Below are 26,707 nucleotides of genomic sequence, written 5' to 3'. Positions count from 1 at the left end.
TCATTACATAGCATACTATTGCTCTAATAAATAAACATGAATATAAGTTAATAAAAATGAAGTGAATTCCGATTTTGTCTTCTTTTAAAAATTTAGACACTAGCAATGTCTGTGTACCTGAACTCCCAGAATGCCAAAGACAATGAAGAAAGCACAACAGATCAACACAATATTTCCAATAGGTCTGAGAGATGTAATCAAGGTTTCAACGACCAGCTTCAGTCCAGGAGCCCTGCTTATGACCCTGATAATGCAAACAGACACAAAGAAATGCATATTCGGTGTGGCAACAATATTTGAACTCAATGCAAAAGCACTGAACTAGAAAGCAGCTGTTAATAAAAGGGCTCAGAGTGTTGCACAACAAGCTGACGAGACAAGATGTTCTTTAGTGTTAGCCTTGAAATAAATAAGGAAGGCTTCTCAGCAGAATATCTCGCTGTCAGAAATTTGCACGGTATTGTTCAAATGTGTTTTGTGTAATAGTTTCCTGACAATAGCAAGAGATGAAATGTGGTTTCAGCACCATGGACAGCAGTATTATACAATTTAGGGATACATGAATTATAATTTTTTCTTTAAAGTCTATGATTCCTTTTGATGTGCAAAGTAGGTCTACTCCTCACACAAAATTAAAATTACAGGAATTATGAATAGTGATGCACTGTAATTCATTTTTTACAGAAATACCAAAAGCGAAATTAAAGTTTTCATTTACCCGAAAACTGAAACAGAAAATAGTTTATTTAATTATCAATTAATTAATCAAATTGATTAAGAACTGAGATAAAAACTAATAATTTAATAAATAACTGTGTTGTATATTCTGTATATGCATTTAAATAGGTTTTAATGATATAATTACATTTCTGTTACAATTCATTGTTGAAATATGTAATAGAAACTGATTTGTGTGATTTATTCAAATGTGTGTCAAGTAATTTATCTGTATTTCATTATAAAATTGACAAAATGTAAAAGTAAAAGTTTTTTTTGTATGATAGTCCTGCTAAATATAATGTTTAGTGAATTTTTGCTCATGCATCAGCTAAAAGCAGCATAGAATAAAAGATCTTGATTCATCAAGATGAAGATTGGTTTAAAATGAGAACTCATAATCATCAATCGAGCTGTTTTTTAAAAGCTTTAGTCAATGATTTCAGCCCTCCAAAACCTTTTCAGGCAAAACGAAAATAATTTTGGTTTCTAAAACTTTGGTGCATCTGCATTTAAGATAAATTCAAATATGGTGCCAGAGTTGTATACTGTACACTACTTATATTGAGAATTTTTGGAGTTCACCAACTCTGTCCCCAATTCACTCCCATTGTATTGCAAAAGAACAGTGTGAACAATCTGCTAAACATCTTCTTTGTGTTCTTCAGAAGAAAGATGAGAGAAGAATATTACAAAAGCCTACAATAGAGGACTCTGTGTACTTCTACACATTCATACACACCCCCACACACCTTCAATAAGAGTCTTACCTCAAGGGCCTTAGTGTTCTGAGCAGTCGAAGTACACGTAAGATCCCCAGGATTCTGTTTCCACCAGAGGAGGCGAGAGAGACCAGGATGTCCACAAGAGACACAAATACCAGCAGGCCATCCAGAACATTCCAGCTGCTCTTCAGGTATGAGGCTGGACCAGCATATAGCCCAAGAGAAACCACCTACAACACCAACAAAATAATAATCTTAATCACTGTCATGAGCATGCTAATCCGAATCTACCTTGTATTATTATTCTATTATAAGTTACTAAACTACAATGTTTGCCATCAGTTAATGATATTGTATTAATTTCCTACCTTGACAGTCATCTCAGCCATAAAGATGACAGTGAAGATGTAGTTAGACACTTTGAGAAAAATCCGTTCCTGTCAAACAAACAAACAAATAATGAAAATGTCATTTAAAAAGGCAACAAATGCACCACATCTTTTCGAGACCAATAAAAGAGCAGCTATGAGGTGTTACTCTGTCTTACATACTGAATCCACCCAGTGACTGTTTACAGCATTTATTTAGCACATTGTGACATTTCATGACCGAGATATAATGGATATTATAATTTTAAAGTTGTATTCAGGGATTTTTATTTTATTTTAGGTTTACAGATGATATGCACGTTAAAATCTTTAAAATCATATAATTCTAAAATCAGTTTCCAGTATTAACCCACATAATCATATGTTGTTATGATAAAAGAATACCAATGATTCATTTTCTCAATAAATGTACAAAATATATAGATTTAAATGCAAAATTTTATAGAATTTCAACAAATTAGATACAATTTGAATAAATTTGCCAAGTGATATAGTCCATTAGTTCTAAATAAGAAACATTTATAATATTTATATAGACTATATAATAAAAAAATTAACTGGTGTGTGGTCACAGGTATGTGTTTATCGGCTATTTTACAGTGGCTTTGAACGCTGTAAATCAGATTGAAGATGCCACTGCTACAACTGCAGTTTCAATAATACAGTGACATGTAACATCACAATTCATGCCACATTCACACTATCAGCACATCAGAATGATTTCTGAAGGATCATGTTACACTGCAGGATGAATGAAGCATTTGTACAGTATCATGCACATGTAATAAAACTAATGATAGTGCTAGAATAGGTGTTGTGATTGTGTTCACCATGCTGTCAGCCTGGATGTCAGGTCTCTCTAGAGCGATCGTGATGCAGTTAAAGAAGATGAAGAACAGCACAATATGATCAAACATCTTGTGAGTGATGACCTTCTGACAGCGAATACGGAACCTGCAGAGAACAAGAGAAAGTGCTGTGTGAACAGCATAAAAATGTGCAAGCACAGCATTCATTAAATGTGTATATGTGTGTATTTGGCTGGTCTGGTGTGTTTGCCCTCACTTATTTTGGGGGGAAAATAAGTAAAGTGACCAGTCCTCATGGTCTCTACACCACTGGGGTTTATACGGCTCCAACAGTCTCTTCACAATCATACACCAGCTCTAAATCAAACATAAACATATGACCCAATAATATGTGTACTTTCCAAAGAAAATATTATTATATTATATCATGTAAAATTATATTATAAATATTATTTTCTATATAAAATATTATAAACTTATTAAACACTTAATATTTGAAATATGTAACAATGGCAAGAATATTTTATCTGTGTGACTGATATATTAGTGTAATCAATAATAAAAATATTTAAGAAAAGGTTCCACCTCCACAAATTCATCATCATCCGCCCCCTGTATGGATGGTGGACTGGGACGTGTAATGTTTGGAGAGGATGGATACCCTCCATCTAATCTGCCGTTACACTCCAAATATGGGCGTGGAACCTGGAGGTGCTCTGGATAATCAAATGACCCAAGACATGAAACTCCGCCCAGACTGCCAGTCCTGCTGGATTTCCCATCTTCCGATTGGCTGTCATCCATGCTGTCCTGTCCCGTTCCTGAAAGCAATGACTCACGCTCCCCCGACTGAGCGCGTCTCATTAGACTGGGGGCGTGTCCAAGGCTGTTCCAGCTGGAGCGGCGACTTCCCCAAAGGCTGGACTACAACAGACACACAAACTGTAGCTGATTATTACGGCATGCAACAATGGTGTAGTATGATAGAACAAATAAAAAAAGACATAAGTAAGTTGACATATATACAGCAGTGAGAGGGACAACTTACATATGACAATTAAGATAATTTGGGATGACTGAATATGATGGTTAATAATTAGGAAAATTATCTAAAATTTAATTATATTAATGCTGTTATGGATGTTTATCAAATGGTATGAGTAAAAAAATAAAAATAAATAAATAAATAAATAATAATATATATATATATATATATATATATATATATATATATATATATATATATATATATATATATATATTATTTAATATTATATTATGATAAGGGAAACTGATCATACCAGAGAAAAGCAGATATTTTTATAATTTATACTTTTTAAAAATAGTCTGACTCATATATGTGATTAACTATGTTTTATACATTTTTCCAAAGCTTTAGTAGTTTTATTTATTAATTTATAGATATTTGGTTATACATATACAGTATATATATATATATATATATATATATATATATATATATATATACACACAAATATCCATAAAATAATTTTGAATATTTTGACTCATGAACATGATTAAATATGATTTACACAATTATTTACATATCTTTTGTATTTTTTATTTATTAATTTATGCTTATTTGGTTAGATATTTATTACATTTTATATCCAATATAATAGAGCATATCAATATTAAAACAAAACTCTAAAAGCTCAAAATATAAAAGGCAATAAAAACAGTAAGAGGCCATGGTAAAACCACTTTAATGAAGAAGAAGAAAAAATCTTCAGGTGAATGTTTGCTTTCGAAATGTCATGCCTAAAATGCACAATGAATATTTATATTTGTAGTGTAAAGCCTTAAAAGTTGTAATTCTAATATGAATTTAGTTCAAAACATTAATTGAAATGTTGTTTATGAATACTATTTGTGTAGGTTTAATTGAAATGGGATCACTCCTTACCAGGGATCTTTGGTCATGAGGATCAGTGGAGGTGTTGCTGTTGCGCCGTGATTGGCTGTAGATGTGTGACACCTCAGTTCTGGGTGTGGCATCAAGCTGTATGTGTGTATTGTGAGGTGGCATGGACGCTCTAGGTTCCAGGTGTCCATTGGAGATTGGCATTAATGTCTGCATTTTCATCTCTGATCCTAATGTCAACAAAAGATAAGCATAAAATAACAAAATATATCAAAACAGCTGTGCGCACACACACACACACACACACACACACACACATACCTGAATTCAGTAGTTCTCTCAGTTTGTCCTCATCATCATAGTCAGACGACATGTCATCAGTGTCTGATCTGCTAGCATCACCCTGAAATAGAGAGAAAGATGACATTTAGAGGCTACAATTTTGAATTCATAGTAATGAATAATCATATTTTCACATCAACCCAAACATCACAAGGCCAGCCTAAATAAATGCAGAACAAACACAATTACATTTGCTCTTTCAAGGGTATGCAACTCTCTACCGTCTAATCTCATGCTTAGTTAACCGTTTTTCATTTTGTCCTCGTCCCATTTCCTGTAAGTCATTGAACTTCCTATGCATTTAAAATCAAGATGAAACAGCATTCGGATCCATTTGAAGTATTATTTATTAATTTCAATGTTCTTTTCTTTTTAACAGTGTGATTCTTATATGTCACTAAATATGTGACCTTGGACCACAAAACCAGTCTTAAGTTTCATGGGTATATTTGTAGCTATCCCTAAAAATACATTGTATGGGTCAGAATTATACATTTTTCTTTTATCCCAAAAACATTAGGATATTATTTAAAGATCATTTTCCATGAAGATATTTTGTAAATTTCCTACTGTAATTATATCAAAACTTTTTTATTAGTAATATGCATTGCTTAGGACTTTTATTAAACTCTCAATTTCAGATTTTCAAATAGTTTTTATCTTGGACAAATATTGTCAGATCCTAACAAACCATCCATCAACGGAATGCTTATTTATTCAATAATGATGAGGGGAGCTGATCATACCAGCTTTCAAATGATGTATAAATCTCAGTTTCAAAAAAATGACTGGTTTTGTGGTCCATGGTCACAAATTATATATTTATGTAGCTTTTTATTTTTATTTATTTATTTTTAATGTATATTTGGTTTTGCATTTAGTTATTTTAGTATCGAATACAACATGGTCTGCAAAATTCTATTTTCAATATTAAACCAAGTTTTAGTATTAAACCACCATTTAACAACTATTAAACAAAATAAAAAGGCAAAGAGAATTTACCATTCAGGTGAATGATTGTTTTTAAAATCACAATGAATATTATAATCATATTTGATGAGAAAAAGTGATCATTCTAATATGAGTATAGATCAAAACATCTTATTTGCATAGTAAAAAAGAAATCCTGCAAGTAATTTAACTTTCTCTTTCCATGCATTTAAAATCAACGTTAAACAACATTCAGGCCCATTTTATTTCCATAATTTTAAATATTTGAAACAGGATAAGTCATTAGAAAGAAATCCATTGGGAATAGATTTTATTCTGATAAGTGGCCGTTCAATATCAAAACACACTAGGTTGTGTATTTCCTAGATGGGTTATTCCACAGGAATGGCTATTGTGATTTTTGCTCGTTTATACTCCAAAATCTTCATTGTAAATATTTGAAAAAAATAAAGAGTGATGGTAAAAGAAGCGAAAAAGTGGGAAAGCAGGAATGAATGAGAATGAGAAATGTGTATTTTGAGTATTGTGTGAGTAGGTAAAGTGTCCAGTGTGCATGTGTGTGATATTTGTACCTTGTGGACAAAAGAGAGAGCGATAAAAGACAGAGAGGAAAAAAAGGTACCATGCACAGAAGGTTTGAGTGAAAGCGTTTTCCTTTCAAAAACATCCTCACACCAGCTGGAGCTCAGCATCTGCACTTATACAATACAGATGAGTCTCATCTACATGAAAATTACACACACACACACACACACACAAACCAAACATACACCAATCCACACAATCAATCTCTTTGATGTGACACCAATAACGAAAGGAAACAAGAGTGTGTTTTCTTCATTTCCATGCGTGCTCAAAGGAAATCCCTTTTTTCATGGTGTGCATACTGATTACTGTGTTGTAATTGAGTTACAGTGCAATAATTCTAGTCCTCTGATTGCATCTTACTCTGAGCATGAAAATTCCCTCTTGGAAACTCAATTAAATGCAATATGTCCACATCTGATTCAGTCTGCAAAGGATTCGCGCAGATGTTGCAACGTAGAGAGAGTAGTTTTAGTGATCTGTTAGTTACAGTAGTAGCCCCCAAAAACATCTAGAGACTCAAAGGAATAGTTCACCCAGAAATTAACATTTGCTGAAAAGATGTATGTGAATTTGTTTCTTCATCAGAAGAGATAAGGAGAAATTTAACATTACATTACTTGCTCACCAAGATGCCCTGCAGTGAATGGGTGCCGTCAGAAGGAGAGTCCAAACAGCTGATATAAACATCACATAATGATGGATTTAATGCTTACAAAACTCACAGTTCACAAGATGTTGTGGATCATGTCGATTACTTGTGGATTATTGTGATGCTTGGACATCACAATAATTCAGATGTTTGGACTCATTTTCTCATTCTCACAGGACACATTCACTGCAGAGGATCCATTGGTGAGCGAGTAATGTATTGTTAAATTTCTCCTAATCTGTACTGAGGAAGAAAAAACTCATCTAAATCTTGGATGGCCTGAGGGAGAGCACTTTTTTTTTTTTAAATAAAATATTACAAGCACACTTTTCAATCAAAACATTTCAAGAAAAGATATATTTAGTACTGTACTGTAGTCCCTAGTCCAACATATGCAGTCTTACCTCAGCTTGAAAGCCCTCTACTAAGATTGCAACTAGCAAATTGAAGAGGACGTAATTCCCAAAGGTCATCAAGGCCACAAAGTACAGAGCCGCCCAGGGGGAGGTGGAGGCCATGCCGTTATATAGAACCACATTCCAGTCCTCCTGGGTCAAAATCTGTAGAGACACAGGATGACTGTTAGCACACATATCACATTTTAAACATTTCAAAAATGTCAAAATTGTATGTATTGCTTTAACATACCTTGAAAAAAAAATAGTATTTTGATTATAATGATTAATGGTATATTCATATTAATTATATTTAATTGGTGATGGATCAATATGAACAGGTGACACAACCAAAATTTAACTTGAATTGAAAAATCTGAAACTGAATTGAAAACAAGAAAAAAACTTGAGTATTAATGCATAATGTAACTCTCATTGGCTGCTGAAATTTTATGAAAGATTATTCTGATTTACATTGAACCTATCTGATTTACAATATTGAATATACAATTATGATATATATCAACAACAATGATAATTCTTATTCTTATTTTTTGTTGAAATAAAAAAGGCAATGTTTATCTAGCTTAAAAATTTATTTTCTTTAAAAAGACACATTATTTCAACTTAATATAAATATTTAAATATGATACAATAATATAAAAAAACTAATTAGCACAAGCAAAGTAGCAAATTATTTATATTTACACTAACTACGAGGTATTTTATGGGTATTATTACAAAGAAAGAAAATAACACTTTAGTATAGGGTCCAATTCACACTAATAAGTAGTTGCTTATTAGCATCTCTATTATTAACATATTGGCTGTTTATTATTCCTTATAAAGTACTTATAATGCATGACATCCATAATCCTACCCAATACCCTAAACTTAACAACTACCTTATAAACTATTAATAAGCAGCAAATAAGGAGTTAATTGAGGCAAAAGTCATAGTTAATGGTTAGTTAATAGTGAGAATTGGACCCTAAAATAAAGTGTGACAAAATCATCATTGTTAGTTTAAACAAGTAAAACAAATGAAACCTTTTTTTTTATTGGCTCATTTCAAATTCAACTTGCAAATGTGAAGAAACTCTGTTTAGTTTGTTTTCCCTTTACTCCAGCACATTTCACACAGGCATCACAACAGAACCTGAACTCATCTCTGCATCTTCCTGCAGACTGATTTAGAACAGAAGAAAAACAGCAGGTTCAGTCTGGAGTTTATATTCTGCGTACAAACCCGCACACACACACACACCGACAGAAATAGAGATTAGGGAAATTAAAGGCTCCCGGTGCTGAAGAAACCCTGACTCCGATGGCTTCCCTCAGGGCCTGGAGTTAATACAGCATCATATCAGTATTTGCACAAGTGTCACCCCAGTGACCTCATCACACTACCCAATACCGCAGGGAAAGGGCTGATGACCTCATCGTGTCAGCAATAATAATATGGGGCAGGTTTTGATGACCTCAGCAATTTCAACTCTGACAGTAGAAGTTTAAATAATCCCAGTCTTAAAAGTAAGACTGACACACACACAAACACATACATTCATATACAGCAAGCCTGAGCCATTGCCGAATAGACAGAAATGACCGCAAGAGGATTTTAGCAATTTTAGCCATATTATATAATGATATATAACAGATTGCAGAACACAAATATGTTCTCTTAAATACTTTACAAACAATAAAATAACAAATAATTTAAATACGCATAAATATAAATGTACAGCATCAAAATAGCTGTATTTTACTCTGACGTGCAAGGATTTGTTACTTTATTTAAGGGAGGTTAAATACCCACAATCCCTTGTCTCAGCATTTTTGCTAAATGCTGCTGTTCCTACATTGAGGAGTGAGTATTTAATCAAAACTTGTCTCTAAAGACTAAAAATGCTATTTCTAGACTTTAAATGAATAAAAGCCTCTGTAAGATTTCAAGTTCAACCATCAGTTTAGTGACCTACAGAGTTGTTGACTAATGTTAACTCTACCTGAAGTATTTATACCTTTCTTAAAAGAGAATATAACATCCATATATTGCTTATTGAAGAGTTTAGGGACAATCTTCTGACCTGGAACACGGTGACGATGGCCCAGAGGAGTGAGTCAAAGTTCTTCCTATCTGACACAGTATCTCCATTCTCCAAACGCAGAGTAAACTTACACCCAAACAGATGCATTCCCAATATACTAAAACACAGAAGACAAGGGAGAGGGAGAGAGATTAAAAAAGTTGCAAAAACAAAACATATTCTTACAATTAAATGCAAGAATATCATTCCTAGGTGACAGTGACATTTGTCTCCATCTAACATCTAATATAATTGATTTAATACAGAAATGTAGTCATTATTGAAAAGATTAGAAACTGTTTATTGTGTAAAACAAAATAATTTTGACACTAAATCATTGTGTTTTTGGAAACACTTTAGTTTGGGGACCAATTCTCATTATTGACCGGTTGCTTATTTAGCATGCATATTAGCATATTGGCTATTCATTAATAATTATAAACCACATATTAATGCCTTATTCTACATGACCATATTCTACATTCCTTAATTCTACCCAATGCTTAAACTACCTTACTAACAATTAATGAACAGTAATTAGGAGTTTATCGAGGCAAATGTTGTAGTTAACAGTTAGTGAGAATCGGTCCCCAAACTTAGTGATTTTTCAACATTTTTCATTAGAATTTCAGACAATTTTCATTCATCTGTAATACATTTTAAGGTCTAATAGAAATTTTTCTTAAAACTACTACCTAAAATACTAATATGTGCTTGTTATGGAGGAAATTAACCATAATGACGAGGCACACTGAAGCTGAATGAATAGTATTATGATTATTTAACGAAAACCATAAAAAACATACAGTTCATTCTTTGAAATAAAATTAGATATAAAAAAACAAGCATATTTTTACTTTATAAACCTTACTTTATTTCAGCTACTGTAGATGTCAAGACAACATTTCTCATTTTTTAAGTACTAAAATAAATAAAACAAAAATTTATTAAATTAATTAAAAACTAAACAACTTTATAACAACTATATATTAACTATGACTTTTGTCTCAATTAACTCCTTATTTGCTGCTTATTAATAGTTTATAAGATAGTTGTTAAGTTTAGGGTATTGGGTAGGATTATGGATCTCATGCATTATATGTTCTTTATAAGCACTAATAAACAGCCAATATATTAATAATAGACATGCTAATAAGCAACTAGTTATTAGTGTGAATTGGACCCTATACTAAAGTGTTACCACACTGATTAGTATTGGATTGATATAATAAAATAATGTTGTGCTTAGAAAATTCACCTTCTCGAGTTCATATTCCTTCTACTGAAACTATACTAAAAATCTCTGAAAACCAAATGGGAGCTGAAACCTTATAACACATATGCTCTACATACAGTACAACTAGTTCTTGTATGGAGGTACTTTTATACAAACCTAAAGATGAAGATGAAGAGCATCAGCAGCATGCAGAATGTGGCCACATTGTCCATGGTCTTCATCAGTACCACCAGCTGCCTGCGCAGAGCTGGGAGGAACCGCACCAGCTTTAGTACCCTGAGCAAACGAAACGTCCGCAGAACCGAAAACCCTCCATCCGACTGTCCAACGATCTCACACACACTGTAGAAAACACCAGACAGAACTGTGGTCAAAATACACAGTATTTATAACGAATTTAAAGCAAACAGAATAGCACAGAACCTGATTATAACGATGATCCCATCAAATATATTGTAAAGATTGCTGATGTAGCCGTACAGACCACAGGCCAAAATCTTCAGGAGCATCTCTAACGCAAACAAACTAGTGAAGACAATATTACTGATCTCCAACACATCTGTCAGCTCCTCCGGCTAAAAGAAAGAAGGAGAATATACAATATTACTGATGTGTCATAATAACAGGCAACCAATGTATATTTGTGTGAACATGTACTGTAGGCACAACAGGCCATGTAATCTGAGATATTATTCAATCTGTAACACATAAGCTCATAGCATAAACGTAAACAAAAGCTAAACTACAGTGTTGTTACTGTCATGACATTATATTTATGCTTCTTCTCTCCATGTGGCTTTATTTCTTGCAGAAGACGAGCAGGCGAGCGCTGTTATTAACCGTGTCTACTGTAATGTAAATAATCATTTCCCTGGCAACAGTGTGAATGTCTTCTGCCTCAAACCGGTTAATCTCAGAGTCCCTCTCAGTCTCACACAGACACACTAATCCTGACAAAGGGGGTTAATTAAATGCAATATGAGCCACAAACATGCATCAAATTGCATTGCAAACACAGCGCTGGGGGATCATGTTGTTTTACACTGAGCGACACAAGGGCATTTATTTCTGTATGTAAAAGCAAAAAACAGAAACTAAAAATTTTATTGCTCAAAGTCACCAATTAATATTACAGGAGATTAACTAAGGGACACATTATGTTTCAATCAGGTATCAACTTTGTTGTGCATGTTTATATAAATAATTTGTATATATATTAAGAATTAAGTACTTAATCCATTTGAATTAGGAAAACATTAATAGTTTTTTGGTCACATACAGGATGCACAGGTTTGGATCCAAAATGACATTAGCACATTTCATTGGAAGCATTATTATTATTTTTTTTATCTAATATCATTCATCCTTTTAATGGAATAATTGAAAGGGATACTCCACCCCAAAATTAAATTCTGTCATTAATCACTTACCCCCATGTCGTTCCAAACCCGTAAAAGCTTTGTTCGTCTTCGGAACACAATATAAGATATTTTGGATGAAAAGCGGGAAACCTCTCCTCAGTGTCTCTCCACATCACTCAAACTGTGTCAGCTGCGTCACAAGGATGCGCTGTTTTCTTTCAAATCAAAGCATAACTACACATAGAAACAGTGCATCCATGTGGCGCGGCAGACACCGAAAAGCATTGGCAGTTTGAGTGATGTGGAGAGACACAGAGGAGACTGTTGACAAAGGAATTGTTGAATAATTTTTTTTTTTTGAATTGTTGAAACCGTTACGGTTGACAACATGGGGGTAAGTGATTAATGACAAAATCTTCAGTTTGGGGTGGAGTATTCCTTTAATTACTCACCTAAATCTTAGTCCTCAGTTTCAAGTAGAAAAATCTTTAGTAAAACATAACATTTCCCTTTAAACATTATTGTTAATAATAATAATGATCTAGTGTTTTAGTGTTGTTGCACTAAAAATAATGAATAAGTTATTGTAGAGTACTATATTAAATAATAATAATAATAATAATAATAAAAATAATATATCTGAGCACAGTTTGTGAAATTGTTGAGATCTATTTTAAAATATGGGATTACTAGATTAGCAGGATTCTTCTCCATTTAATCTCACTAGTGTAGTAGAAACAACTCAAATGCTAATTAATCTGATTTGTGATTGGTGTATAAATGAGTGCATTGTTTTCACCTGCTCATGGTACTCCACTCCCATGCTGAGTGTATTAATTAGGATTGCTATCATTATCCCTCTGTTGAAGTACTTGCTGTCCACAATCCGCCTCAAAATGGCTCTGGCATAATGTACACACATACACACACAATTCTCATGCCCAGACCCCTTTTCTCCCACATCCTGGTTTCTTTTGCTCTGTTCTGAGCTGACATCTGGCCCCTGTTTCTCTCGGTCCGATTCAGTGTTAGAGTCGCAATTAACACCGTCAACTTCCTGGGCGCAAATTGGGCAGGAGGATGACTCTGAAGACACCAGCCCAACCCTGCTGTCCACACACACATTTGAGGATGTGCCCGAATACACACCTGCAGTGAAGGACAACATTATTTAATATTACCTATAGAGAGGCTGGGTCTACACGTCTCAAAAACTAACTCCAATTAAAACAAATGCTAATTTTTCCTATATCTCTATACAGAGACTGACTGTCAAAAATAAATCAACTCCAATTCTATAGCTTGCTTCCTAATCTAAAGTAATTTGTCTAAACCGGGTATTTTGTATTATGAATATTGCTGGCTGTGGCAAATTCTATTTCACTTTGGATAAAAAGTGTCTGCTAAATGCATAAATGTATATATGTAAAATGTTAATGTTCACTGCAGTAAATATTTTGACAGCTAGCCCCAGCCTCCAGTAATGAATTGAATACAGTTTATGACATTTGCTTTGTTAATAGCGATTGATACTGTCTTTTTTTCATAATCAGTGCAAAGTCTGTCTACACCTGCCTCTTGAGACCCATCTATTGTGTCTGAGCTTCAATTATACCCTACATAAAATTCACTCATATTTATTATTCACATAGTAGTTGATCATTTTAAACAGATGGTATACTAGGACACCAATCCCAGTCATAAAGGTATCTGTACACAATTCTGTAAGTAATTTAATAATTAGGCACCAATTCTTTAATCACTCTAAAGGGATTTATAGAGATTTTATAGTTTTCAGTATTAAATAAAATCCAAATTCTGTAATAAATGTAATAAATTAAATTGTAAAACATTAAAAAAATGTATTACAAAGTAAGGATTTTCTTGTTAATTTATCCTGTTGTCAATCATGCCCTGACAGTCCTGTCCATATTGTCTCGGTTTTCATGTTTCTTTGTTTGTTTTGTGTCTAAGCACATGGTTCTGTCTTTGTTTGTTTCTGCCACGTGCTCCTCTTGTCCCACCTCCTTGTTACCCCTGGTCACGCCACCTTGTTTAGCCCTTGTCTACTTGATTGTTTTCACCTGATCCTCATGTGTACTGCTCTATATATTGGGTTCTCTTTCCTTGTGTCTCTGCTGGTTAGTTTTTGGTGTTTACCTGTTTCTTGGGCCAGAATTTATCCTATTGATCTTGCTTAAGATATTTTTTTGATTTCTTCTCTAGTTATTCTATATCCTCGGTTCCTTTTTGGCCTTCTAGTTCTTGTTTTTTTTTGTTTGTGTACATCCTAATCTAGTTTTTGTTTTCTTTTTGATTTAGGTTTTCATTTACTGTTTTTAAGATTGCAGTTCCTTTTTGGATTCTGGATTTTTGTTTTTACACTGACTTATTCCTTTGGATAGCTTATTTATTTTGCCTTTTGTTCACTGTTTTCAATTGTCTGTGTCGTTTTCGTTTATTGTCCTGTCTTGCCCACACTCAGATTGGCCACTGAACCCCACTGCCTGGAAGCAGCTCACGTGTCAAGTCTCGTGAGTCTCTACCTGGCGACTAGACTGGTGACATTTAAGTTTCACTTGAAGCTAGGGGTTTCTTGTATCTCCTCTGGAGCTGCCTCCTCTGTGCTTGAGCCCGTGGTCATGTCGGACAGTCTTGGTGGTCATCCCTCCTGCCCGTATTGTTGTCTGCCCTGCCTATCTGTTTGAACAGTTTCACTGCAAATTCCCCCAGCTGTTCCAGTCTACGTTTTAATAAAATACCCTTGTCTGCTCATTCTGCATTTGCGTCTCATTTCTTACAGATCCCTGACATTGTCTTTTTTTGTGTTTGTGTTCTAACCCTATGATATGTTTTCCATTGGGATTATTTAGGTTTCAAATTGTTAGTTTTAAATATTTTCAAGGTTCCTATTGGAATTTCTAATGGCTGCTGACATTCAAACCACACCGCTGTTGCTTGCCAAAAAAGGCAAAGTTTGATTTGTTCAAAGGGCAACCTGACCATAAACTGCAAGCTAAAATTTTATATCTATTAAATCTAGCTGCACAGAAGTGTGGGCGAGGATGTACTTTACCCACAAGATGCTGAGACGAATCAAAGTTATGAATGCATTTTGACTAAAATGCTGAAAAGATCCCAAGATTTCCTCACCAGGTAATTTCAGGCAAAAGTCAAGAGGCACAAAATAATGACTGGACAGAGTGTGTGTTTGTGTAGACGGTTCCCTCGATTCAATTTGGAATTATTAGGGCATGTCAAGTGCGCAAATCCAAGAAAAAAAAAAAGGAATTCCATTATCTATGTTATTAGGTTTCATTAAAACCCAGAGACAGAATTTTCTCTTAATCCACAAACCCAAAGTCAAATTTGAAACATGACAGCAGGGCCAAAAACATTTCTGTTTTTGCATAGAGATTGCCATATTTCATGTAATATGCTTTATGTACAGTGGCCCTAATAATAATTTGTACCTTTAAGCCATAATTAATATACAATACATTTTATTTTGTTAGTCCATTTAAGACATTCTACTAATTATAACTAAAGCAGGTATTAGTAAACTGTTAGGGTTTGTAGAATAAGTTGACATGCACTTGCAGAGTTACTTAGTAGAATTTCTTAAGTGGCATTCAAACTTTATTCAAAATAAAGTGTTACTTTACTATATGTAATTGTATTAGATAACAAAATTCTGCTTATCTATGTTCTTACCGTGCTGCAACTTGTAAGTATCTTGGTATCCACTACAAACAGAAATCTTCCTGCTATTCAGTCCATGACGGAAAGCCGGTGCTTTGACTCCACCTGTCAAATGTGAGCGAGTATGTGAGTTTGTGTATAGTTTAGAGGGCAGGATGGTGGGATAGTTCATAGCGAGCCTTAAACCCTTTAAATTCTGTAGTGCAAGTGGAAGCGATGGAGTCTTTTTGGAACTCTGAGCATCTCTGTCGAGTTGAAGGGTTTTCATTTCTATGCCATTACTGATATAATGTTGATGCCGATGAGGATGATGATAATGCAGCATACAGTATTGGGTCGGACTCATTTTTGTCCCATTGTCACTCCAATATCTTTTAGTCCCACCCACTGAGAGGGAGCTGCTGGGATTGGCCACACCACTGTGACTCTTGTGGCATAATTCACCATAGAGACGTGCGGCCTGACGGCAAAGTTTACGACAAACGTGGACGAGGTATTTCAGCATTTCTTCGTAACAGGATCCTGGTTCGGTCAGGCTAGCTAAGGTGGATTCGTTACTAAGGAAACGTGCCCGCTGCTCCTGCATCAGCTGGTTCTCACGTTGTTTGGTCTCGGAGAACTGTGTTGCTATGACGACCAGGCACAGGTTGATCATGAAGAAGGAGCCTACCTGTGGACAAAACAAGATATGAGTATATAAACAGAGAAAACAACAGTCCAAAAACATTGCAAGAATACAAAATGCATGGAATACTGATGTTGTGTAACTGGGTATTCATGCATACTGTCTTTCACGACCTTGAACTTGAACTTTCTAATCCATACAATTGAGATTTGCATGACACTTTATGAACACTAAACTGTAAAAATGTATCTAAAAATACATCTTCCACTACCGTTCAAAAGTTTGGGGTAAGTGATTTTTTTTTCAAAACTTTCCACTTTACTTTTCACAAATATATTATGCAGCACAACTGTTTTCAAGATGAAGAAATGTTTCTTGAGCATCAAATCAGCATGTAAGAATGATTTCTGAAGGATCATGTGACACTGAAGACTGGAGTAATGATGCTGAAAATTCAGCTTTGCATCACCAAAGTAAATATATTTAGAAATATGAAAACAGTTTTTTTTAAATAATATTTCATCGAGTTTCTGCTTTATAATGTATTTTTGATTAAATAAACATCCTTGGTGAACAAAAGATGCTTTTTTCTAAAACAACAGAAAATCGTACCATCCCCAAACTTGGACGGTAGTGTAAGTTTAAGCATGGGAAGTTTTAATGGGTATTTTCTAATTTCCACAATTATAGACTTAAAAAGACATTAAATATGTACTTTGAAGGTCTAAGATTGTATAAAAAGTATGATTCTCTCCTTAGAAATCCAGTACATTAGTGTAGTACTGCAGTAAGTTTCTTAAGTACAAGCATTCATTTTCAATATTGCTCAATTACAAATTCTCTGAATTTTCATTTCTCTAAGTAGTTATCAAGAATAATTATACGAGTAAATTACACCACTGATGATAGCAAAAAAAAAAAAAGCACTGCCATGAAACTAATGAAAGCAGAGACTCCAGCAGAGGTTAAAAGAGAGGAAGATGTATGAGTTAGTTAAGTACTGCGCACTTACAATGATAAGAAAGATGAAATAGATGAAGTTGTAAAAGGAATGCGCATCCATGACATAGTACATGATATCCACCCATCCCTCTAAAGTGATGACCTGATGAGAAAACACAAACAAGATTACCCAGGTTACAATAGCCAACATTCACGTAATGCTTAAGATACAGCACTTTAAAGTGCCTAAATACATAGGACACTTTCACATATTGTGCACATGGCTTCCACAAAACTAGGTCAGGAAACTCTATAGAATGATAAACGCATGCTGTGGTTAGTCGGAAACCTGATAAATGTCCGTGTCCATCCAGAATCAGATTAGTAAAAAAAAGGATAAATATTGTTGCCCTAAAGATTAGATTAAAATGGAACATGATAAAACTTGATTTCCTAGGACAGGTAAGTTGGTTACTGATGTAAGAGGATTCGCTCTTGCTGTAGCCCCTGGCAACCATTCACTTCATTTTCAGACTCTGAAAGTGTCTCACAGGGGATAAGTGAGGATAAAAAAAATAAATAAAAAATACAATAATGGCAACAGCCAGACTGAATATATATACTCAGCGAAAATGTTAATTAACAACTTGGAGCGGATCTCTAACACAAATTCATCCGAGTAGAAAACAATTTGAATTCCTGACCTGCTTTCCGAATTTTTGTTTTTTTACTTATTCATTCAATACTCTTTTCACTGACTCACAAACACACGCACACACCTGAAAGATAGCAATCCAAGCATATCCAATGTTGTCGAAGTTGATAGCCCCATTATGCGGATTGTGTTCGCTTGCACTGCAGTGGTTGTAATACAAGTTCCAGTTTACACATCCATGATGAAGAGGATCTTTGAAAACAAGATCTGTGACATTATCAGCCGTGAGTACACAATCAGCCCCTCCAACTCTGCGTTTGGGGATGCTGGAGCAGTGCAGCATTCCGTTTTCACGAGTGGTGGAGCAAATGAAGGGGATGTCATCTGCTTCGTCCAGTCTGTAGTATTCACTCACAGACTCTGAAACATTATACAGCCTGCAGAGAGACCATATGCAGTAAGTTAGGTAGAGACACATGAATTGTGCGGTTTTATTAACAAAAAAAAAAAAAAAAAAGTATAAATATATATATATATATATATATATATATATATATATATATATATATATATATATATAGATGCAAATATGGATTTTAAATCTATTAATATGTGTTTAAAATAAGGTGGACTAAGATAAATAACTACATTAGAAGTTTTTTTGTTGTTAGTTCATGTTAACTAATGTTAACAAATAGAATCTTACTATCAAGTGTTAACAAAAATGTACACTTTTTACATTTCATTTCTCCTTTTAGTTTAATTTTAGCTAAAGTTAAAAAAGAATAAGTGAAAACTAAAGCTAAAAACTACAATACAACTGAACAGACATTTAAAAAAAAACAAAGCAGCTTTTTTTGTGTGTGATGCATTATTTTGATTGGATTTTGAATGAATAGATGCTGTATTATGCTACAATTGTATTGGAAGGACTGTTTCATGGCACAATCACAATTGTTTCGAATCACAATAATTTTTTAACTGGCACATAGATCAGTGATCCTCAAATCTGGCTCGCGAGATCCAGTTTCCTGTGAAGTTTAGCTCTAACCCTAATCAAACACGCATGAGTTTGCTAATCAGTGTCTTAAGGATCATTAAAAAATCACAGGCAGGTGTGTTTAATTAGAGTCAGAGCTAAACTCTGCAGGAAACTGGATCTCGCGAGCCAGATTTGAAGATCACTGTGCTAGATAAAGCATGATCTAACATAAAATTAAACTGGCATGACAAGTAGCGAGCTTTAAACACATCAATCATAATTTTTTAAACAGTGATTTTGTCTTTTCCACCTCAGAGGTTTTGAATTTTTTGGCTGCATCTTACAATTTACATCATGCATATTTTCTGTTGGATTGAGATTCACATTCACTGTAATAAAAACTGATTTTAATGATTAATTTCACTCATTATTTATTTATTAGAAGCAATTTCAACATTCATTGTCTCATATAATATTTAGTTCGACATAATGAGGTTTATTTATTTCTCTGATTGCATATAATTTATTCATTTGCTTTATTTATTTATTATTAATAGACCGCCTATTAATTTAAAGCTGTACATCCTTAAGAAAAAAAATATATATAATAAGACTGATGGACCTTTGTGACTGATGTGTACCTGTCATGTGGGGGGTAGGGATGAACTCAATTGCAGACAGGATGCACAAAACACAGGGTTTAATGATAACAAAAAGGGGAAAACAAAACCCACGAGGGGGAAAACAATGACTAGGGCAAAGACAAGATGATTTAACAATACTAGAAACAAGCAATAAACAAAATACTCTTAACACAGGACTCTGACTACAGGTAAACACTCAGAGAAAATACAACAACTCTTCAAAGTGAGACAATGAGTAGCAAAGTGTAACACTATAACATGTAACAATATATCAAAATGAACCGCACAAGACAGTGAACACTAGGGGATATTAATAGGAAGACTAATGAAGACACAACAGGTGGCACAGGTAAGGCAATAATGAACAAACTAGGATAACAAGGGGGCGGGGCAAGGGAAACGAGACAACACAAGCACATGGCCCAGAGACATGGCCCTGTGCTTGTACACAAAACACGGGCCTGTCATGATCCTGCCTCAAGACTAGAAGAAAATCAGGACATGAAGGCAGAACCATGACAGTACCTTTTATTACTGCACTGAACTCAAAACAGAATGCTAATTTACTTGACATTTAATATTTGCAAATTGCAATGCATTGTATAAAACGTTTGATTTAGAGTTCAAAGCCTAAAGCTTCTGTGTTCCTGTCACAGAAATGTAACCAATTCATATCCCATTCAAAACAATTGTGACTGTGTAATTAAACTGTCCTTCCAATACAATTATAGATAGAAATTCATTAACAGCAATTTATCTGATGTTAAATTATATACTAATAAAATACTAATATCCATCAGTTCTTTACATGACAGATTCAAACAATCATAAATGGTCCTGTTTTAAAACACACCAATCAAAATATTTCAAAAGTTTCAAGCCATTAATCACTCATCATGGAATACATTAGTTGTGTTTTACTTGTAAATTAATATAAAAACTGCTGAACTGAGCAAATACATGCAGATTTGCACTCATTACAGTAGCACTACGCTGTAAAACTTACTGAAACATTTACAGTACAAATTACAGCAAGTTTCCATGTGAACATAGAAAGATCCTCTATATTTGTAAATGAAGTTTCTATTTTTCATTGTAGCAGCATAATAGGCTTAAGACTCCTCTGACTAATGCTAACAGAAGCATCCCTCAATCACCACCTCAAAGCTACATAATAATGTGTGATAGTGTGGAGCAGTTTGTTCTCTGCGCATTTACAAACCGTTTGAGCCAAGCACACTTCTACTTTAATCTGTCTCACATCCTTCTTATTAAACTGAGAGAGCCAGAGGAGCTTAAAGCTGCTCTATTAGGTAATCACATCATCTGCAAACATGTTTATATGAGGTTTTAAGAAAGGATGTTGAAGAGAATGGCCTGATAACTGGCTCATATGTTGCTTACCATATCTGAAACTTAGCTGCATACTTGCACTGCATTAAAATTTCAATTTGCTTTCAGAGCCTAAAGCTGCCAAGTTCATTTAACAGAAATGCATCCAATTTAAGTCCAACCCAAAACAATCCTAAATGTCCTCTGGAACAGTCCTTCCAATGCAATTATATTAAAAGAAATTCTGCTTATTCAATTAATTTGCTGTTAAATTATACACTAATTAATACAAATACACAGCACTAAATATATCTATCGAAATCTGAGAACTGGCCCATGTATTAGTTAATTCATCAGAAACTCTTTTTGTACTTTTATTTTTTCGTCAAATCATGCAACATAAATTTTAACTAGATTCATACCCCCCCCCCCCCCCCCAAAACAAAAAAACCAAACACACAATATTGAGCTACAACTGAATATATTTTGAACTGCAGATTTTAAGCCAGTGCATTCAGAGGGCCTGGATCCAAACCAGAACATTTGTCAGTTCTAGTCTTGCAGCCTTTGAGATAAAAATTCCCTCTTGTTTTGCGAGCTCTTGCGCTGAATGCATTACACAGATAATTTGCAGTTTAATAAAGGTCTGATAGAAATGAGAAAGAATTTACTTTACAACTTCTGTATTTAATACATTCACAGTGATATATTTTGGAGGATTGAAAGATGGATGGGTGGAGGACACTAATATGACTACTTTTCTTTATTTAATTATGTTTATAAAATTCCTGAGAATCTTGTTGAAAGAAAGAAAGAAAGAAAGAGAGAAAGAAAGAAAGCTTTTATAAAGTCTTTACATCAAATTGCATTGTCTTGAAATGGTGATTAGTCAGCATAGTCATTTTTCTTTGTTAAAAAGTAATTATTTTTAATTATTATAAAAATTAATTTACAAAGAAGTGCACTCCTTATGAAAGTGTCAAATCATGTGGGCAACAGAACTAGCTGCAAGCTCCAAAAATAATGAGCAGATGTGCAAACAGACAAATTTGCACATCTCACGGGATTCCCTTACACAGAAAGCCATTTTCACACCTTAAAAAGGTGTAATATGACTGTCAATTTCTGTAGTTGTGCTGCAAGCCATGGTAAACATTAATTAACTAGGTCATTCTCTGAAACGGGTGCCTTTTCAAGTTTTTCAAGGGAATTTAAAAGTAAATATGTAAACCATTTTGGTAACACTTTATTTTAAGGACCAATTCTCGATATTAATTAGTTATTAGCATGCATATTACTAGCATATTGGCTGTTTATTAGTAATTATAAAGCACATAGTAATACCTTATACTGCATGACTGTATTTTAGATCCCTCAACCCACCCCATACCTAAACTTAACAACTAACTTACTAATAAGAAGTTTGTTTAGGGAAAACTCTTGTTTTCTATTCTTTATTCTAAAGTGTTAGCACGATTTTAAATATTCAAACAAAGAATATAGTTAATAAATTAGGCTGTAACATTTAAAGCCATATGACATTTTATTAATTTCAGTATACACTGTAATACAATTATGCCTTCATAAAGAAAACAAGGTTGACCATTTTAGTTTAATCTGACATTATAAGCCTTGTGTTTAAGGTACTTTTAAAATAACAATAAAAAATATTTTATAAAAGGAGGCTGTAACTTCACTTTTTGAAAGGAAGATACCGTAAACTGTTTTGTTTATATATACTTTAATATATAATAGTAACAGGGTTAATGCTAAAGATGTGTTTTAATGACAAAAATCATATCTCAATATTTCCTGGAATCTTATAAAAGGTGCTATAGAATGCAAAAATCATTTTTATAAGATGTTTGAACACAGTTGTGTGGCCGCAGTATGTGAAAACAAAGATCGTATAATGGTAAAAATCTACCCACTTATTGTTTTTTAATCCTAATAATTCACAAACAGTCTCTCCACGCAGTTCCATGTTTCCCACTACTATCATGACATAGTCGGTGAAAGTCCCACCCCATTATGATGCTCTCTGCACTATAAGCATATACACAGCCCTGAATGAGAAGCTGTGGTCCACCATTACGGTTCTCTTGCTGTAGCTGCTGGAGATACAATGTCAGCGCCAAAGAGCCATTAAAAGTGTTGTGTGTTGGGATGCACCAGTGAACATACGAGTTTTCAGACACGTTGAAGACATGGTTAACTTTCATTTTCGAAGGAAATATCCCAGAAAAAAAAACTGTAAAGTCCTATACATTTGTGCTAACATTTTACATCGGACTGCCTCACAAACAAGGGTCAGTTCAGCGCTGGAGTTGTGCAAAGACTGCTTCTAAAAGAGGGATCAATACCAAGCTTCATTCAGAAACATCCAGACTACAAACCAATCACGCATCATATTTTGTTTTTCAAAAGAATCTTGGATCTCTGTAAGGCTAATGTTGCTAAAGCTACCATTGTCTCTGCCTGTTTTCAATAATGCTGCCTTCATATGCTACCAGAATGCTCTTACATAGGAATGTGGTAGTTAAAAATTGCATTTGGAATCAATGTGAGGTCAGTAACAGTCACCACCAGTTAAACCGTAAAACCAGTATGCCCGCGAGCATGATCTCTTGAACTTCCGCCAGGGTTGTCAGGTTTTCACAACAAAAATGAAGAGAATTTAGATGATAAACCAATAATAAACCATTCTCAGAAATAGCTCAAAGGTTCCTCTCATGAATCTTCAGTTGGAAAGCTTATACTGAATAGACAGAGGACAACACAAGAGTTACAAATTCTGAAAATTGACTTATTTTCATCTTTGTGCCCGTATTGTTTTTTCCTTTTCTATATCACAATGTTTTTTTATTTTTTGGGTCAGACCACTAGTAAAAGTGTAACTGGGAATTCTATCCAGTCTCTTTCAATCAATATTCCACATACAGTAATGTGTAAATGTTTACTTTTGAAATGGATATATGGCATACCTAAGCATATGGCATACTGTTCAATACAGTAACTGTCATCCAAAATGTTGCCATGATTTACATCAGAACATCCATCCAGAGTACACTGTTTTATTGACAACATGACTAAGCAATTTGACTATCTTATCCGTAAACTATGACACAATGACTTTTCATTCTGATGGCACTGACATGTAAGGATTTTGAGCAAGAGACTGGCTTTTGCAGGTAATCCATGGTGTTTTGCTATTTGTACGAGTTGTTTTAAGAAATGCACTTACTGTTTTGCAAATCTCAAGGATGATTCGAGAAATGTACCAAAGCGACTGAGAAAAACTGTAAGTAAAGGCCAATTTTTTTTGAGTTTTGAATGTACATGTGCTGAATTGGATATTGCAAGTGGTTTTTGACAGACAATGCAATAAATGTTGTATGCACAAGAGAGCTGGATTTTTAACAGGGCAGCATAATTTGAGTGAAAGAAGCATTATTGTAACAGACGTTGCTTGGATAATGTTGGGCTTTCGGGAGGGAGTTGGAGAGAACCAGTGATGCACCTGAATGGGTCAAGGCTTCTTTCTGGTATGCAGTACATCAGGGTGGACAGTTGTCAAAATGATTCACTGATGCAAATTGCCTTTATGGATACTCATTATTAAACTCTTTACTTTGCAAACTCTCTATGATCAATGAGGCCCTTATGGCCAATGTAATGTGAGAATTTATATCTTTTGTCTTCATCAGACAAATCAATAAAAAAGAGAAGCATTTATAGTTGGCTTTGCTGTAATCTTCTGAGAAAATATATATGCTTCTTAGCTGATTTCCACAGTAAGGTAATTCCAGGTCTGTTACTGTACCACACAAGTTGCTTCAAACCTAAAGGAGTTTCTGTATTCTGTTGAACACAAAAGAAGATATTTTGAAGAATGCTGGTAACCAAACAGTTGATAGACCCCACTGACTTCCATGGGATGACAAAAAACACCATGGAAGTCAATGGCTACCAGCAACTGGTTTGAATACCAGCCTTCTTCAAATATCTTCTTTTGTGTTCAACGGAAAAAAGAAACTCCGATAGGTTTGGAACAACATGAGGGGAAGTAAAAGACAAAAAGTTCATTTTGGGGTGAACTATCGCTTTAAAGCCTCCAGCACACTTTGCCTCATAAGCTTGTAAGTGCATTACTGCACACATGCTAATGTTTTTTTTTTATAAACTGAGGAAGAAGCTTATATTATTTACTATATTGTAACATAGCTTAAATTCAATTAAACTCATTAAAATCTGGACAGTGGCCTTCAAAGCCCCCTAAAGTCATTCTTTCACCTGATAACGCAACATAAACAGGTTCCGCAGAGGAACATACCCAAGTGATTTCAGTGTATTTATGGCTGCAGCGGCAGTTTGCAAACCCTCCAATTTGCATATATTGAGTAACTTGCATTAAAAAGCACTAGTTTTGCACTCACATTCTGACGTTGTTGTCAAAAAAGCAGCGGTTGCGCAGCAGCCCCGCCCACAGCTGCACACCAACGATCCCAAAGATGAAAAACACAAAGAAACAAAGAAGCAACACGTTCCCTAGCATTGGTAAAGTATCCAACAGCAGCGTCACCAGGATTCGCATACCTACGAGACACAGATACATGATGTCACAAACATAAATTTAATAGCACGTGCAATGAAGCATCAAAGCCATCGAGGTTCCCTAGACACATTTTAAGATGAGGCCGTAGTCTTATATTTAACTTTGATAGCTCTGATCTGATTATTCACACACCTCATGAACAAATTCTCTCAGTGTCTGATGTGTATTCAGTAATTGAGCCAAGAAGTGAACACACACTCACACAAACTTGCAGGGCTTTGGCTAATGCTCGGTGGTTTGAGAATAATCGAATTGGAAACTTAACAGCCAAGGGCTCTCACTCCTCACTGAGTCCAAAATCTATTATTGCTTTGTTAAACACACACACACACACACGCACACACACACACACACACACACACACACACACACACACACACACACACACACACACACACACACACACACACACACACACACACACACACACACACACACACACACACACACACACACACACACTTATTTGGTATATGTTGACAAAAAGAGTGAGCTATAAATGGTAAGAATATCTGGGCATGTTAAGAATTTACTGTCTCGCTGTACATTAAACAAAACAGACACTGCTGGACTCCATCCATGACTGTAACATATACCAGTACCTCTCTGAAGACGTGTGTGTGTATGAGTGTATGAGTGTTTGAGTATTTTTTGTGGTCCATTAAACTATGAGATGTTGGACTGTGGGCACTCAGCTGCACTATTAAAACACTATTAAAAGTGACACTAAGAGAGAAACAAGAAAAATATACAGATGCAAACAAATAGAGGGAAAACAGTACTCACTGGGAACTCTATTGATGGCTCGTAATGGTCTGAGAACCCTCACGGTTCTGATGGCTGAGAAACTAACGTTATGACCATCTAAAGAATACTCCAACATCCTAAAAAATAAGCAACACTAATTAACTTCAATGAACTTGTAATGCAACACAATAGAACAATACATATAATAAAGAATAATAAAGTAATATACAGTCTTGTTCAAAATAATAGCAGTACAATGTGACTAACCAGAATAATCAAGATTTTTAGTATATTTTTTATTGCTACGTGGCAAACAAGTTACCAG

At 34.5% G+C, this 26,707-nt stretch overlaps 1 protein-coding gene across 1 annotated transcript in view; it reads right to left on the bottom strand.

Moving 5' to 3' along the window:
* The window catches only part of LOC113091642 (voltage-dependent T-type calcium channel subunit alpha-1H-like), a 57,511-nt gene that overhangs the window by 17,952 nt on the left and 12,852 nt on the right, over positions 1 to 26,707 (bottom strand). The window contains exons 3-20 of the mRNA XM_026257263.1: positions 26,422 to 26,519; positions 25,457 to 25,616; positions 18,187 to 18,499; positions 17,478 to 17,570; positions 15,853 to 16,510; positions 12,938 to 13,287; positions 11,201 to 11,352; positions 10,934 to 11,119; positions 9,541 to 9,658; positions 7,460 to 7,615; positions 4,847 to 4,928; positions 4,568 to 4,755; positions 3,226 to 3,564; positions 2,897 to 2,997; positions 2,662 to 2,785; positions 1,811 to 1,879; positions 1,488 to 1,672; positions 118 to 244 (exon numbers count right to left, since the gene is read on the bottom strand). Of these exons, the coding sequence (XP_026113048.1) occupies positions 118 to 244; positions 1,488 to 1,672; positions 1,811 to 1,879; positions 2,662 to 2,785; positions 2,897 to 2,997; positions 3,226 to 3,564; positions 4,568 to 4,755; positions 4,847 to 4,928; positions 7,460 to 7,615; positions 9,541 to 9,658; positions 10,934 to 11,119; positions 11,201 to 11,352; positions 12,938 to 13,287; positions 15,853 to 16,510; positions 17,478 to 17,570; positions 18,187 to 18,499; positions 25,457 to 25,616; positions 26,422 to 26,519 (3,499 nt within the window). The remainder of the gene's footprint in view (positions 1 to 117; positions 245 to 1,487; positions 1,673 to 1,810; positions 1,880 to 2,661; positions 2,786 to 2,896; positions 2,998 to 3,225; positions 3,565 to 4,567; positions 4,756 to 4,846; positions 4,929 to 7,459; positions 7,616 to 9,540; positions 9,659 to 10,933; positions 11,120 to 11,200; positions 11,353 to 12,937; positions 13,288 to 15,852; positions 16,511 to 17,477; positions 17,571 to 18,186; positions 18,500 to 25,456; positions 25,617 to 26,421; positions 26,520 to 26,707) is intronic.

The sequence above is a fragment of the Carassius auratus genome, chromosome 1 (assembly GCF_003368295.1).
Source record: "Carassius auratus strain Wakin chromosome 1, ASM336829v1, whole genome shotgun sequence".
In the NCBI taxonomy this organism is placed as follows: Eukaryota; Metazoa; Chordata; class Actinopteri; order Cypriniformes; family Cyprinidae; genus Carassius; species Carassius auratus.
The sequence above is the reverse complement of the archived record's forward strand: the minus strand, read 5'-3'. Positions and strand labels throughout refer to the sequence as shown.